At 35.0% G+C, this 16522-nt stretch overlaps 1 protein-coding gene across 15 annotated transcripts in view; it reads right to left on the reverse strand.

The window, feature by feature from the left end:
• The window catches only part of LOC103569158 (uncharacterized), a 137977-nt gene that overhangs the window by 92631 nt on the left and 28824 nt on the right, over window positions 1-16522 (reverse strand). For 5 of the 15 annotated variants that reach the window (XM_053742513.1, XM_053742512.1, XM_053742510.1 and 2 more), the window contains one exon: window positions 711-7393. The exons of 8 other annotated variants lie outside the window; for them this stretch is intronic. In XM_053742513.1, the coding sequence (XP_053598488.1) occupies window positions 1547-7009 (5463 nt within the window). In that variant the 5' untranslated portion in view covers window positions 7010-7393 and the 3' untranslated portion in view covers window positions 711-1546. Of the gene's footprint in view, window positions 1-710; window positions 7394-13239; window positions 16506-16522 lie in introns of those variants that run through there. 2 more of the 15 variants (XR_008404436.1, XR_008404434.1) reach the window with 2 other exon arrangements.

Genomic DNA, 16522 nt, shown 5'->3' on the forward strand with positions numbered 1-16522 from the left:
TATATTAGAAACGCCGGCTGAGCTAGAATGTTTATGCATATGCAAAAATAACAAATTAGCGACGAAAAAAAAAAAGCAATTGGTTATTGGAATGACAATGAAATGATTACATGTTCTAATCGACTAAGATAAATTTTCGATCACGGTAATTATTCGTTTTAGTCGATGACAAAATTGTAATTTAAAATCGATTTCAAAATTACACACACACAATACTAAAAAGCAGAAGATAATTATTGAATAAAAAAAAAATTTTCAATGTAAGGTAAAAGTCCCCATTATTGACACTATAAGAGTGTCTGTGATTATTCGAATTTTTTTATTGTATATAAAATTAATATCATCAATTTTTTTGCATTGGACGTTTTAATTGATGCCTATGCTTGTATATTTGAATTCTTTTACTTAAATAGCAATAAATCAAATATAAAATATAGTAATTTAAAACCATTAACTCGAGTGTAGGTATTATTGACAGGGTAAAATAGTATCAGAGCCAACTATTGACATACGATTGTCCCTATTATTGACTGGTCTAATGCGCATGCGCATCAGTTTAAAAAAACTGATTCAAGACCACCGTCAATTAGGTACAAATAAATTATAAATATTTGTTTTGTACCGCGATTAGTTTACCGCAGTAATGGCAGTAATTTGATAATGGTTGATGCGATGATTTATAGTAAATACAAAAAAAATAAATGCGAGTCTGGCTCGAGTAATGAAAACCAAAAAAGTACAATGATCTTAGGTACTTTATTTAACTGAGCTTGCTGCTCTTTACAAGTCTGGTGAGTTACTGATACAAAAAATTATATTTAAAAATAATTGAAGTTTTTTGGAGGCGGATTTATTTTAGTGGCGAAAAGTGACCAAGGAAAAATGCGAGGAAATCATTGGGCAGCTAAGGGCAAGAAGGTGGAAAGAGGGATAATGTGTCTTGCCATTGGTACTTGGCTAGGTTTGTAGGTGGGCATCTAACTGGGACCGATGGAGTTTAGGTAGGGAGGTCAGAGTTGAGCCATGCGGGTACTTGAGGACAAGGAAGTTATGATTTATGAGGGGCTTAAGGGATTAGAGCCATAATATTTTGACCGTAGAGAGAACTTTGGAAAGGAAACAGGATTGCAATTATACAAGAAAAAATTAGCTGTACAACAGCCATTTTTATGGAGCAGATGCTTTTAACAATACTTTAAAAATAGTAACATTGGGATGTTAAGGTCTGGGAAGCAGGACTAAGTGCTTGGAAATTCCCAAGTGTGCCCTAGTAATATAAAAAATCGGCTTAAAATGTATTTACAATCGTTTCCTTAAGATAAGAAATTTCAGTGACAAAAAATGGAAGTTTTGTAAAATATAACTTAGTAAGATTAAAAATATTTCCCAGAGTAATAAATTATAATTTTTTCTTAAATATAATAAATTTTGTTTGCATGAGTAAAGTTAAAAATATGTAAATGGATCAATATAAAAATAAGGTTTTGAAATAAATTATATGGGCAAGGTTGCGACGAAACATGCCGCCCCCCTTGAACTATTTAGTTCAATCTTGATGAGCTGTGGAGTCGTCTTCGAATGGTAGCGGGCACAGCTTCTTGGTGCAGCGCTCGTATTCCCCTTTGGCAGTTTTGATCGTCGCGGCTCGTACGACACCGTCTCGACCGGGATGAACTGCAATAATGCGATCTACGGGCCATTGAAGCGGTGGCAGATTGTCTTCTGAAATCAAAACCAGCGTGCCTACTTCTAAATTGGATGATTTTTGGCAATGAGACGGACGCATGATGAGCTGATGCAGGTACTCCTTGTACCATCGCTTCCAAAAGTGTTGCTTCATTTGTTGAGCATGCTGCCACGCAGACAACCGGTTAGACTGGGTGTCAGTGAAATCAACCTGTGGAAAAGTTGTCAGTGGACTACTAATAAGGAAATGGCCAGGTGTTAAAGGCAGGAGGTCGTTAGGATCGGACGATAATGGGGAAATCGGACGAGAATTTAGTATTGCCTCTATTTCTATTAGGTACGTTTCCAACTGATCGTAGGTTAACAGAGTATCTCCTACAGTTCTTATAAAATGTTTTTTAAAGGATTTAACTGCGGCCTCCCAGAGCCCTCCAAAATGAGGTGCCCTGGAGGGGGGGGGGATAAAATGCCAATTAATCTTTTGTTGATGCATAAAATGCTGCATTGCAGTTTTATGTTCTGAGGAATGAAGCAAAGCGTATAGCTCATTGAGCTCACGACTGGCACCTACAAAATTGGTACCATTGTCTGAATAAATATCGGTAGACTTTCCACGCCTTGCAAAAAGGCGCTTGAGGCTGGCTATAAATGCATCCGTAGTAAGATCGGTGACTAATTCGAGGTGAACCGCTTTCGTAGACATACATACATAAACAGCGACATAGACCTTGAGTTTTTGACGATTACGATGCCTTCGTTCTTTCATATATAGCGGCCCACAGTAATCAACTCCAACGTGCAGGAAAGGACGTGATTGGGATACCCGATAGGAAGGTAAATCGCCAATAATGTGATCAGCGAGCTTAGGTTTGGCTCGAAAACATTTTAAACATTTATATATGATTTTCCGAGTAATGTTACGACTGTTTAGAGGCCAGTAAACTTGGCGCAAAGAGTACAAAGTAGTTTGAGTCCCGGCGTGATTTAGGTGTACGTGTTCTTCGCGTATGATCGTGCGTGTGATGTGGTGATCACTGGGAAGTACCATTGGATGACGCTGCCCCTCAGGTAACTCCGATAAAGCAAGTCTGCCGCCTACCCGTAGAATGCCATTGGAGTCAAGGAAGGGATTTAAGGGAATTAATTTACTACCATCGCGGATAGGAATACCCTTCTTCAAACAATTTATTTCGGTAGCAAAAGAAGCGATCTGGATCATTTTGACTATGGTATCGCGGGCAGCCTTCATTTCTACAGGAGTTAAGTGGTCGCGGATACGCTGAGGCTCCTTGCATCTTAAGTTATTAATAAAGCGAAGAAGGTGAGCGACGAGGCGAGTTGTCTTTTCAAATGATTTGTATCGCTCAATCAAATTATGACCGCGTAATTCTAGCTTCATGCAAGTGTTGATGGAGATATCAGGTTTTAAGTCAGGCAGATCGATATGAGCTAAAATAGTCTTAGGCCACAATACTTGCTCCTTCCAAAGCCAGGAAGGACCTCGTTGCCAGATCTCTCCTTGGACGAATTCAGATGGAAGTTGGCCGCGAGATACAAGATCCGCGGGGTTATCAAGTGAGGCAACATGACGCCAATGGCAAGCGCTTGTTAGTCTCTGAATTTCAGCAACGCGATTTGAGACAAATGTTTTTAAGCGATGCGGGGGAGTGTTTAGCCAATGCAAGGCTATTGTAGAATCAGACCACAAAAAAATCTCATCGATGTTAATTAAGAGTGCTTGTTGTACTGTATGGAATAAGCGAGCAAGTAAAAGAGCACCGCAAAGCTCTAGGCGAGGCAATGAAATCGAGCTAACCGGAGCCACTCGAGATTTAGAACAAATCAATTTTACGTGAATCTTGTCATCTTGATCCACCGATCGTAAGTAAAGGCAGGCACCGTACGCCTTTTCGCTGGCATCACAGAAACCATGCATTTGAACGTTAATTGAGTCAGCAATGGTAATGCAACGACCGAAACGTAGATCAGAAATTAATGGAAGCTGCTCCACATAAACAGTCCATGACATGTGCAAGTCGACTGGAACTGATTCGTCCCACGCCACGCCAGTTTTCCATAAGGATTGCATAATTATTTTTGCATGTAATATGACGGGACCTAGCAAGCCCAAAGGATCGAACAGTTTGGCTATCTGAGATAAAATGGAGCGTTTAGTGACTGTTTTTAGCTTACAGACATTTACGCTATAGAATATGCTGTCCTCTCTGGCGTTCCAATGAATGCCTAGAGTTTTGATAGACGTGCCTGGGTCAAGTGACATATGAGTCGTGACTGGGTGCTCGTCGCACTTATATAAGAGAGAGGGCTCATTTGAAGCCCACTTTCGTAAGTTGAAGCCACCTTTTTTCAAAATTTCGTGTAGCTCATCGCGTAACACTGCGGCTTCCGGAATAGTGTTTGTGCCAGTAAGAAGGTCGTCAACGTAGAAATCGCGCTTTAGGGCTACGGCAGCGTGAGGATAAGCGTGACCCTCGTCGCTAGCGAGCTGCTGCAGAGAACGAATGGCAAGATGAGAAGCGCATGCTGTGCCGTAAGTGACGGTATTGAGTATGTACGTAGAAATAGGTTTAGAAGGATTGCCTCGAAATAATATCTTTTGATATTTGGTATCGTCAGGATGTACCCGAATTTGACGGTACATTTTCTCTATATCTGCAGTAAGAACAATAGTATGAGACCGATATCGAATAAGCAAAATAAATAAGTCGTCTTGCAGCTTAGGGCCGACCATGAGAGCGTCATTTAGGGATATTCCGCTAGAAGTTTTAGCAGAACCGTCAAAGACGACCCGAGTTTTGGTAGTCAGGCTGTCTTTTTTAACTACAGCGTGGTGAGGAAGATAAAAGTCCGAGTCCTCAACATTTGACTCAGTTGCAAGCGACATGTGACCCAAATCTAGATATTCTTGCAAAAAGGCAGTGTACTTATTTCCAATTTCTTTATCTTGCACGAAACATTTCTCAAGTGATTGAAAACGCCGCAAGGCTGAAGGGTATGAAGCACCAAGTTTGTTTACATTATTGTTAAATGGCAGCCGAACCGTGTATCGACCGGTAGTATCTCTGGTAGTATTGCGAAGAAAATGCTCCTCACACAACTGCTCTTCAGGGGACAGAATTTTTGCCGCGGGAAGCTCTTCTATTTCCCAAAATCGGGTGAGATTAGTATCATTAACTTGGTTGTTGAAAATAAGATGGCATGATAAATTTGGTTTCTTAAACGAAGAATTTAAACCACCAGCGACCACCCACCCAAGCTGAGTTTTTTGCAAAATGGCCTTCGGGTGATTTTTCAATTTAATTTGTCCGACACTCAAAAGCTTGTAAAAAAGATTGACTCCTATAAGTGCATCTACTGAGGAAGGTTTACAAAACTCTGGATCAGCTAAAACGATATTTTCCGGTATTTCTAGCGCAGCGAGATCAATAGGAGCCGACGGCATTGCTTTGCTAATTTGCGGAATCATCAAAAACTCAATATTTTTAGAAAATTTATTGAATCGCGATTTTATGATAGCGCGAGTGGCGTGCTTGATATTTGTACTTAGATCGTCGACACCACTGACCGATATGTTAACTTCAGTTCGGTCAAGCTTTAGAAAGTTAGCTGTAGCGTCAGTAATAAAATGAGCCTGGGAACCGGCATCCAAAAAAACTCTGCATGCCTTTGAAATTCCTTGTGGATTCACGATATCCACTATGGCGGTGGCCAGTAGGGCCTCGGAGGATACAAGCGCGTGCAAGTTGACGCGAGAAGCCTGCGCCTGCGCACTTGATTCACTCTGACTGGCTGTATTAATTTTATTGATGCTATTGTGATTATTATGATTGTTATGGTTACCATTGTTATAATTATTATTGTTATAGTTATTTCCGCTATTTTTTTGAGAGGAAGCGTTGAGCTTTTCAAAATGCAGAAGCGTATTATGACGCTGGCCACAGATGCGACATTTGCTAGCAGTACATTGAGACGATTGGTGCGTATTACGCAAACAATTAGTGCACCAACCGTTCCTTTTGGCAGTTTCATTACTGGCGAATGGAGTTAAAACGGTAAATTTGGCGCAGGAATTAATGTAATGATTATCGTCTAAACAGTGAAGACAACGGCCAGGAGATACCTCTAACGCGAAAGCTTGTTTTGGCTGTGACGGAGCTCGAGAGTTAGATTTTTTGCTGTCTGGCTTCCAACTATACGCCTGAGCACGCGTGGCTTCGAATTGAGCACGCCGTGCTAAAAAAGCAATAAATTGATCGATGGTGGGATTAGGATAGCTATTGTTATGTTCCTCCCATCGATCACGAAGCGAATTTGGTAATTTATTACGAAGAATAACCACCAGAATGGAGTTCCACCCATCAATAGGCTCTCCTAAAGTTTTGAGAGCACGCAAATTTTTTTGTATTGCTTGAATATATTTTTCCCGCATTAGTTTTCTATTATCATAACGATCTTTTAGTAAATTCCAAGCCAGCTCATAATTTTGAGCTGAGGCTTCAATGGAAGAGATTACACTAGCCGCTTCTCCTACCAAACAGCTTTTTAAATGATACAATTTACGAATCGGGGGAATATTTCTATCTCCATGGATAAAGGATTCAAATAAATCATGAAAACCTATCCATTCGTCGAAGGCCCCACCGAATTTAGGCAGTTCCACAGAAGGCAAACCGGAGTAGTTGGGGTTATAATAACTTGGTGTGGCGATGACGGAGTGGTCTGAATGCGGAGCAGATGATTCGCGTGTTTGATTGTGATGTGAAATTTGCTCAGTAGCGGGCAGAGGAAAGGATTCACGCGCTTGATTTTGATGTGCGATTTGTTCATGAATGCCCGGAGAAGCTAATTCACGCGTCTGAGATTGTGTTGAACTTTGTTCTTGATCACCCGGCGATCCAGGATTGATATTTGCTGGCAATTGATTTAAATTAGCAGATATAATTGGTGGATTAAGAATAGAAATTTCCGGAATGGAGGATGCGGTTGGAGCAGAACTTGTAGGTCCTGGAAACAAATGCTTATGCGCGATCTTGTATGCTTCGAAATAGGCTTCCTCGAATTGAACTTTATGCTGATAAACTTCAGCCAGTTTTTCTTCGTCCTCTCCTCCTTCTAATAATTCTAATTCATTTTGGTATTTTAGAAAGATTTCGCTGGTTTTCTCTAATTCAGAGAACCTTTTATTTAAGACTGGAAAGTCTTCCTCCGGATTAAACCGTTTTAAGAAATTTTCGAACATAGTTAACGAACGCTTTGCTGCACCTCGCTTACATTTTAAAGCCTTAATTTGTGCTTCAGCCATGTTTGATCAGTAATAAATACAAATAAATGATAAAAAAGATCGAAAGCAGAGCACAAATGTAAATTCTCGCGATTGCAGGAAGTAAAATACGAATGGTGTGGAAAATACACTAATGGTAGGAAATATTGGTGATTCAACTGACTTACTTGTCGATAGTTGAGAAGTTGATTTATGACAATGCGTCACAATGGCGTTGAAAATCCGATGATGATTGTAGAAGCTGATGATTATGGACCTCAGGCCGGTTGCTCACTGTCCCTTGGATGAGGTTGACTCTGCCGTAAATCTGCTGATGATGAAATCTCGATTACAAGGTCTGATGCTCGAGATAAAATATGCAAAATAATTTATTGCATATAAAACTTTCACTTTTGAGATGAGTAACTGCTTGATGAAGTTATGATCACAAACTTGATGAGTATGGTTAACACTTAAACTCTCACCATGAAAAAACGCACTTACATAAAAGTCGGAAACGACTGTGCAATTACAGTAAAATAAATTATTTTTTATTTTCACGTTATCCGGCTCGAAGGAGCAATGTTTTGTACCGCGATTAGTTTACTGCAGTAATGGCAGTAATTTGATAATGGTTGATGCGATGATTTATAGTAAATACAAAAAAAATAAATGCGAGTCTGGCTCGAGTAATGAAAACCAAAAAAGTACAATGATCTTAGGTACTTTATTTAACTGAGCTTGCTGCTCTTTACAAGTCTGGTGAGTTACTGATACAAAAAATTATATTTAAAAATAATTGAAGTTTTTTGGAGGCGGATTTATTTTAGTGGCGAAAAGTGACCAAGGAAAAATGCGAGGAAATCATTGGGCAGCTAAGGGCAAGAAGGTGGAAAGAGGGATAATGTGTCTTGCCATTGGTACTTGGCTAGGTTTGTAGGTGGGCATCTAACTGGGACCGATGGAGTTTAGGTAGGGAGGTCAGAGTTGAGCCATGCGGGTACTTGAGGACAAGGAAGTTATGATTTATGAGGGGCTTAAGGGATTAGAGCCATAATATTTTGACCGTAGAGAGAACTTTGGAAAGGAAACAGGATTGCAATTATACAAGAAAAAATTAGCTGTACAACAGCCATTTTTATGGAGCAGATGCTTTTAACAATACTTTAAAAATAGTAACATTGGGATGTTAAGGTCTGGGAAGCAGGACTAAGTGCTTGGAAATTCCCAAGTGTGCCCTAGTAATATAAAAAATCGGCTTAAAATGTATTTACAATCGTTTCCTTAAGATAAGAAATTTCAGTGACAAAAAATGGAAGTTTTGTAAAATATAACTTAGTAAGATTAAAAATATTTCCCAGAGTAATAAATTATAATTTTTTCTTAAATATAATAAATTTTGTTTGCATGAGTAAAGTTAAAAATATGTAAATGGATCAATATAAAAATAAGGTTTTGAAATAAATTATACAAAATCGTGGAAAACATCTAATGATTATCGAATGCGATTTCTTCTTACTTCGTTGTCATTTTAATTAAGAAAAAAAAAGGCTTTTCATTTTTGGATTTTTAACTTAAACTGCAAACATAATGGGAAAAAAATTTTTTAAACTTCTGACTCTCAATCAGCTTTCGGGGAAAGGGGGGGCCCTACAGATTCTAGAACATCATTCTTATATTTTTTACTACCACCCGCTCACAAGTTATTGAGAAACTGGATTTTGTACTTTCAATTTAATATTATTGAATTTTTATTATGGTTAATAGTGTGTTGATATTGTTCATAAATTAGTTTTATTGTTATTGATTAGTTATGAATAGAAAAATATTTAAAACTCTTTAATTTTATTACAAATTTTTATAAAATTTTCGATTCCCCATACAAAGTCGTCGTTAATGGAAAAAATGCCGTAGATCAGCCGATGTTTGACTGCTGTCACTTGGCCAAGCATTAGCAATTAGTAATGGCCCAAGCATGGTTAATTACCAGCAGCCGTTTAATATTTTAAACGACGCTGCCGATGGCTGGCCAATGAATGGCTATTTATGACTGGCCGATTATCGTTTCGCAACGTTCGGATACTGTTAGTGAATCAGTGGTCCATGACTTTGTCAAATAAAAAAATCTACTAATCAATTATTAATTATACAAATAACTTATTATTATAGTTTTCTTTAATTAATAATTATTTTTTTTTTGGATTTAAACTAATTTTTAATCAATAATATATTTTAATTTTCCGATTAAAGTTATTTACAACTAACAATTAAAATATTTTTTAGTTCGTTATTATTTGCAACCAACAACCGCAATTTTATAACTTTATTTATAAAAATTAATTTAATAAAAAAATAATACATACATTTTTATAATAAATGTCATTTTTAACAATGGTGGTAGAGCAAGATATTTCAACTGGGTTATTGATAAATCATCAATTTAATTTAATAAGTTTTATTTAAAAAAATTATGTAATTATAATAAAATAGTACGAAATTCTTAATTTTTTTATTCTAAATAATCGAAAATATTAATTAAATTGCTCTTTATATTTTATAAAATAGAGTGTTTATAGTAAAATGAATATGTAGATCATTCAAAAGTGACAATTCAACATTAGCAGTTTCGTCGAGTAGTCATCGTTCGGACCCAGTAATCAGAAGGACGGCATTTCGTGCCCAGAGCCCAGCAGAATTTTCACCAAGTATTTTTCACATCACTTACCCTACTTAAATAGTTTAAACGTTAATGATCATGAATTCTATTAGGTTAATAGAAAAAAAATTTTTTTTTTTTTTAATTAAATTCATTTACATGCTTGGCTGATTGCCGGCTGCCATTAATCGGCCGATAGCCGAGCGCCATTAATGGGCCGGAGTTGTCATTTGTATATTCAGCCGTTCATGGGCCATTCAAAATTATCAATGACCGGGCGTTAATCATCATACACCGCCCGGCGCTGGGCCATCCAAGGGCCGGTTTCCAAACTTTGCATGGGTAATCACATTAGCGTTACGAATTAACTTCTCTCTTATCAATAACTTGAGAACGGGTGGCACAAAAAAATATAAAAATGGTTTTCTAAAATCTGTAGGGTGCCCCCGGAAAGCTAATTGAGAGTCATAAGTTTAAAAATATTTTTTCCTATTATTTTCAGAGTTTAAGTTAAAAATCCAAAAATGAAAGCAGTAAACAAAGAATCACATTCAACAATTATTAAATGTTTTCCACGATTTTGGACAAAAAAAAATTTTTTTTTCGTTGGAACTACCCCGTTTGATCAGTTATTTATTTAAAAAACGAGTTGGCCACCTCAAAATGTTCAGTAAAAAAACTCTTTTTTTCTTGAAAAAAATTTTTTTTTTATAAAGTAAAAATTCTACCCTCATGCTAAGAAAAACAAAAAAAAGTTTTTTTCAACCCACCCTAATAAATATATCGATATGTATGTTAAGGAGGTTAAGTTACATTAGTTTGTGACCTGTCGCTAGTGGACACACGTGAATTTTTATGTACCGGCTATTGACACCCACTATTTTTAAACGATAATTAAAATTTTTCAGTCTAAATAAATGACATTGGGGTTATTTAGACTATAAATAATCTGAAAGAATTTTTAATGATACAATTACATCAGAACTTTATAGGTAAATCCGATTCTAAAAATACGATCTCCTTAAACGAAATTGATAAGAAATTTCAAACATTCTAGAGATGGTGGTTGACTCAGGAAAATAAATTTTTTAACGTCCCGGTAAGAAAACTGACGATTTTTGACTTCCCGCTAAGAAAATCGTCGATTTTCAAAAATTTCGGGAAGTGATAATTTTCTCCCCGATTTTCGAAAATCGAGTTTTCATCAGATGTCAACGTTTTGAGATCCTAAGAAGCTATTCTGACTATTTTTAGAAAGATGTCCGTGTGTGTGCCTGCGCGCGCGCGCGCGCGTGTGTGTGTGTGTGTGTGTGTGTGTGTGTATGTGTGTGTAAACTCTTTGTAACTTTTCAACTAATGAAAGAGTTTGTTGGCCATCAACTTTCCTGATAATTTCAGATTATTTAATCAAGTAGACTCGAAAATATTTGCGAATTATGAAAAAAAAATTTTTTTTTTTAGTTTTTGAGTGACTTCGCAGAAACGAGTTAAACGATCGATTTCAAAATATAATCAGCTTCAGAATTCGATGAAACGCGTTGATTGTCGCCTTAGCCATCTTAATCGATTAATTTGTTCGAGAGATATCGTGAAAGAAAGAAATGGTAAAAATCAGTTATTTGCAAATATCTTCGAAATTACTCAACCAAACAATTCCAAATTCTGATCAGCTTTAGAACTCAATAAAATACGTCGATTTCTGCCTCAAACATCAAAAGCGATTTATTTCTTCGCGAGATATCGTTGGAGACAGAAATGGCAAAAAACGTGTTTTTCCGAATATCTTCGAAACAGCTAAACCGATCGATTTCAAATTTTAATCAACTCTAGAATTTAATGAAACGCACCGATCGCCACCTTAAACGTCAAAATCGGTTTATTAGTTCAAAAGATATCGGCATTGAAAAATTAAAAAAATAACATTTTATGTTATTTTATCCGGATAAATCATAATAAAATGTACTAAAATATGTCTATGTATAAAATCATACTAACTCTTGCTCTTTATGGTTTTTTACGATTATCATATAATGTCATCTAACTCGTTTTTTAGTTTAAATCACATTATCAACAAAGAAATTAAAAAAACGCGATTTTTAATGTTTTTTTCGGATATTTCGTATTTTATTGTTTCTGACATAATTATGCTTTGAGCGCTTTCAAAAATTTTTAGCACCGTGTTATAAGAAATAAGGCAAGTTGAAAAAAAAAATGTTTTTTTAATTAGAAAAAAAAATATAAATCAAAAAAACATCACTGAAAATATTTGTGAATTTGCAGAAAGTGTCAGTTTTACATGATAAAAAAAAAAATAAAAAATGGTAAACATTGAAAAATTTTTTATTTTTTCCTAAGATCTAAAAAATAAATGAAGATAGTTTGAAATAAGTTTTCAAAATTTTTATATCAAAAAGGACATTTGAAAACAAAAATTAAAAAAAAAACAATCAGTTGAATTCTGAAAAAGTTATAGATATTAAAAAACGAAAAAAATCCATTATTTTTTTTAAATTTATGATTTTTTTTTTGGTTGGGTAAAAAGATTTGAAAAAATTTCCCGCCAAATCTAAAGGGGTCGGGTTCCAAAGTGGTTGATTTGGCGTGGAATGCCCTATATGTATGGTATCGCGTAGGTAATCTTCTGTATAATGATAAATTATTCGGGAAAATTGCACAGCTGAATTTCTTTTATTTTCAATTAAATAAAAACCTATTGAAAATATAATATATCATGAAAAAATAATATTTTATTTATTTAAAATATAAAATTCCAATATATCCGAAGCCGTATATTGAAAAATATATGAAATCTTTTATATATATATATATATATATTAAAACTTATAGACACAGTAAGTTGTTGATTATATGAGCTGTGATAAATGTAAACGTAAATTAAATCAATTATATTATCTTATGTAACTTGGTATGTAGCATCTAATGAGAAGAAAATATATAATGCATAATATAAACAATATGTGTAAAAAGTGTATAGTATTATGTAAGAATAAATCAAACATTATAAATATATAATCGAATATGTATTCTAAAAATTAATTGACCAATATGTAGATATTTCTGCCCCCACATTTTCACTTTTGATCTTTTTTTATATAGGGTAGAAATACCATTCGTGACTATTGCTCCATTTGTTGAAATTTAATACTTTATTTTATTAAATGAAGGAGTATCCTAGTGGATCCAAATTACAGTAATTATCGTAATTTCCCGTATTTTACCGTAAATAGTCAATACCGTATTTTACCGCAATTTATGGTTATTCTACTAAATACCGTGAATCACGGTAATTTACCGTGATTTGGATACGCTAGGGTATAAAAAAATTTCTATTGTAAGAGTTTGACAAAAGTATCTTTGAACACATTTAAATAAAGAATTATGTCACTGCGTATTCTATTTTTCAAATTATTTTTAACTTCAAGCTAAAAAATTGTGAATTTCCGAAAACCTGGGAACTTATTGGTTTTACCCCGATTTTCAAAAATCGGGTTCTCATCATATGTTGACGTTTTGAAATCCTAGAAAGCTGTTGTCACTATTTTCAGAATGTGTGTGTGTGTGTGTTCATGAGAATTTTTTATAACTTTTAAACTAATTAACCGATACAAATCATTGTAGCTAAAATCTAATCAGCTCTAGAATTTAAAAAGACGCGTTGACTGCTGCCTGAACCATCTCGATCGCTTAATTCGTTCGAGAAATATCTTCGGAGAAAGAAATGGTAAGAAAGAGTTTGTTGTGAATATCTTCAAAACGAGTGCACTTATCATTTCCAAAATTTAATTAGCTCAAAAACTCAGTCAAACTCAATTAGTTCAAAGGAAATCAACGACAAAGAATTGAAAAATATAACATTTTATATCATTTTCCCCGAATAAATCATGATCTAATGTACGACAATGTGTTTGAGTTTGAAAAGCTCGTAAGAAACCATTGACATCTATAACAGAGCTAAGCTGTTACTCTGGTCGTCCTTAAATTACCTTTTTAAGGGCGCCACTGGAAGGATTAAACGGTCTTCCAGAACCGGTTCTTAATTCTCAGGGTCGGTGTAAATTTTAATTGTAAGAGAAGGAAGAGGAAGGATAATTTTATAAATAACTAGATTCATTTATTATCACAATATTCACTTTTATTAATTCACAACCTTGTAATTAAATCCTTATAATTTTATAACTTATAACCTTTGACCTTAAACCTTATAACTTTAGATCTTGTAATTTATATCTTATAACTTATATCTTACAACTATTAAACCTTTGGACCTTATAACCTTTAGACCTTATAACTATTAATCTTTTAACCTTATAACTTTTGCCAATTACCTTTGGACTTACTTTACTTAACTACATAGCCACTACCTTGGCATCACACACACACTCACACTCAGTTAAAATCATTGCCAACTACGTTTGGACTTACAATTTAAAATCGGTTACCTCCCGAATTATTTATTAACTATTCTATACATTTTTAAATTCATTTCCTACACACACACTGCACTCGAGTCCCCTGGACTTACTCACACACACTGAATTAAAAATGGCGATCCCCGCTACGCACTTTAATAAATTCATTAATTAATTTAGAAGAAAAATTATTATTATTAATTAATTAATTTCAATATAACTCCTTTCCAACCACTAAACACTATTTCTTCAATATAATACTGATCCAAATTTTACTAGAATTAATATTTTAAGTTTTGTTAGTAAAATCTCAATTCTATCTTCTTGACTCGACACTCAAATTACTCGACGTTTTACTTGATAGATTTTCCTTTGTACCGAGTATTGTTTATGATAATTTTATTAACTAATTTTATTTATTATTAATTTACTTTAATTATAAATTTGGTCCATTTAATTAATTTAACTAATATTTACTTTGGTTATTTTAATTATTTTAATTAATAATTAATTTATAACAACGCGGACTAGGATATAGAAAATTCTGGCTCGTCATTTACGATCGGCCTAGAATTTTCTACGACGCATATAATTCCGGCGATGGCCTGGAATTTTAAGACAATGCTCTGGACCCGGCAATTGGGCCTGGACCCGGTTAGACAACCGTCTGGCTTAATTTTTATTAATAAATTAATTTTATAACTAATTAATTATTGACAATGGGCCTAGACGCGGATTACCTCGACGAACGACTAAGTAATTATGCAATTAAATTAATATCCTGGCTACGGCCTAAAATAATTAATTTAATTAATACATGATTACTTTCTGATGCGGTTCTCTTTATTTCCCCGTCTCTCGTCAGATCCTTTTGTTGTCGTCTCGTTCGTCGCGTTCTCCTGTTTTGTCTCGCGTCTTTGCTCCTGTTATTTCTCGTCTTTTTCATTCTCTTTGGTGCTGGCTCCTTCACCTGCTTTTCAAAATAATTAATACAATGATATCAAGGGTACCGGCTAACGGCCTGGTATCAATAATAGTTAATAAAAATATCGCTTGGTTCCACAAAAGAATCGAAGTCTAAAATTTTTTAATTACCTGAATGATGAAGAGCGTCTTAATTGCTTGGCGTCTTGTCCGGTTGTGTGTCTCGGCCTAGGTTTTCTCTTCACTTATAATTGTACACCCACTCGACCGAATTCGGCAATTTCCGGAAACTTCGCCACCCCTGCTTATCACTAAGTGGGACTGACAAGCAAGCCCCTACGATTTCCGCGCGGGACGACAGTCGCACTCTACCCCGGATAACCCTGGGGCAGTAATAGATTATATCGACCGCGCACATGATAGAAAATCACGGCAATTGAGCGCGGAAAATTCAAAGTTCCCTGTTACACATCCAAGAATATTTTCGTGCTCAAAGAGCTCGAAAGTATACTCACAACAATGTTTTCGAGCTAAAGGAGCTCAAAAACAACGGGAAGTTCTGGGGTTGGCCTGCAAGGCCAACCGATGCCCAGATTACTTTTTTATTATTTGACGTGTTTAAAATAGGGCATCGAGCGGCCAAAAACGGGAAGTCTACCGTATTTTCAACGATATAACACTTTTTTATACGGAATCTCAACAATTCTCAAGCTTTAATTGGCAATTAACATTTTCATTTTCACTAAGTGTTTTTTAGTTATTTTAGAGTGACTCGTCATGTCTCATTTTCTTTTATAAAATTCAAGATAATAGTGTTTTTGAATATACTCCTGAAATATAAGCTAACTTTTTTTTCAAAAATTGTAGCTCAAAGGCATATCACGTTACTAATTCCAAAATAACATATTTTTATTCGCCTTTTTACTTTCAGAAAGCTTCCTAAATTCAAACAAACATATAATGTTTTATGTTTAACAAATCATTTGGGAGGCTTCTTTTGAAGCTCCAAATTTAACAATTTTTGAATGCCGAAAGGGCCAGTGATCGACCAATTGTTCCCAACTTAATCGCTCACATTGAATTATCTCTACACTCTTTTGATTACGCTTAAATGGGTCAAACTATATACTAACACAAAGACAATTTATTAAAGAATAATTTCGACTAAATTAAAGTCTGATTAATTATAGTTAATTTGAATATAAATTATTTAAATCGCAGTAACACGAGTCGTCAATTGTCGTGTACAAAAATTCGTAATCACGACTATTCTCGTTACACACAATTAAAAGGCCTAACTTTTTTTTTTATTACTTATATTTTTTGATTACAAAATCTCTCGTGAGAATTAATATCTAAATCCATTTAGTTTACCTGTGATAAATAATAAACGTAAAACTGATTATTCATGAAACATTTAGCTGCAATTTTTATTATTACGATTGTTATAATTTCCTTTCTTTTGACTCTCCATCCACTGCTGGCAGCAGCACTAGCGTGACCATAGGATTGAAAATACAAGCATCGCCTACGATGAAAAAAAGA

Source organism: Microplitis demolitor, chromosome 10 (genome assembly GCF_026212275.2).
Source record: "Microplitis demolitor isolate Queensland-Clemson2020A chromosome 10, iyMicDemo2.1a, whole genome shotgun sequence".
Classification (NCBI taxonomy): Eukaryota; Metazoa; Arthropoda; class Insecta; order Hymenoptera; family Braconidae; genus Microplitis; species Microplitis demolitor.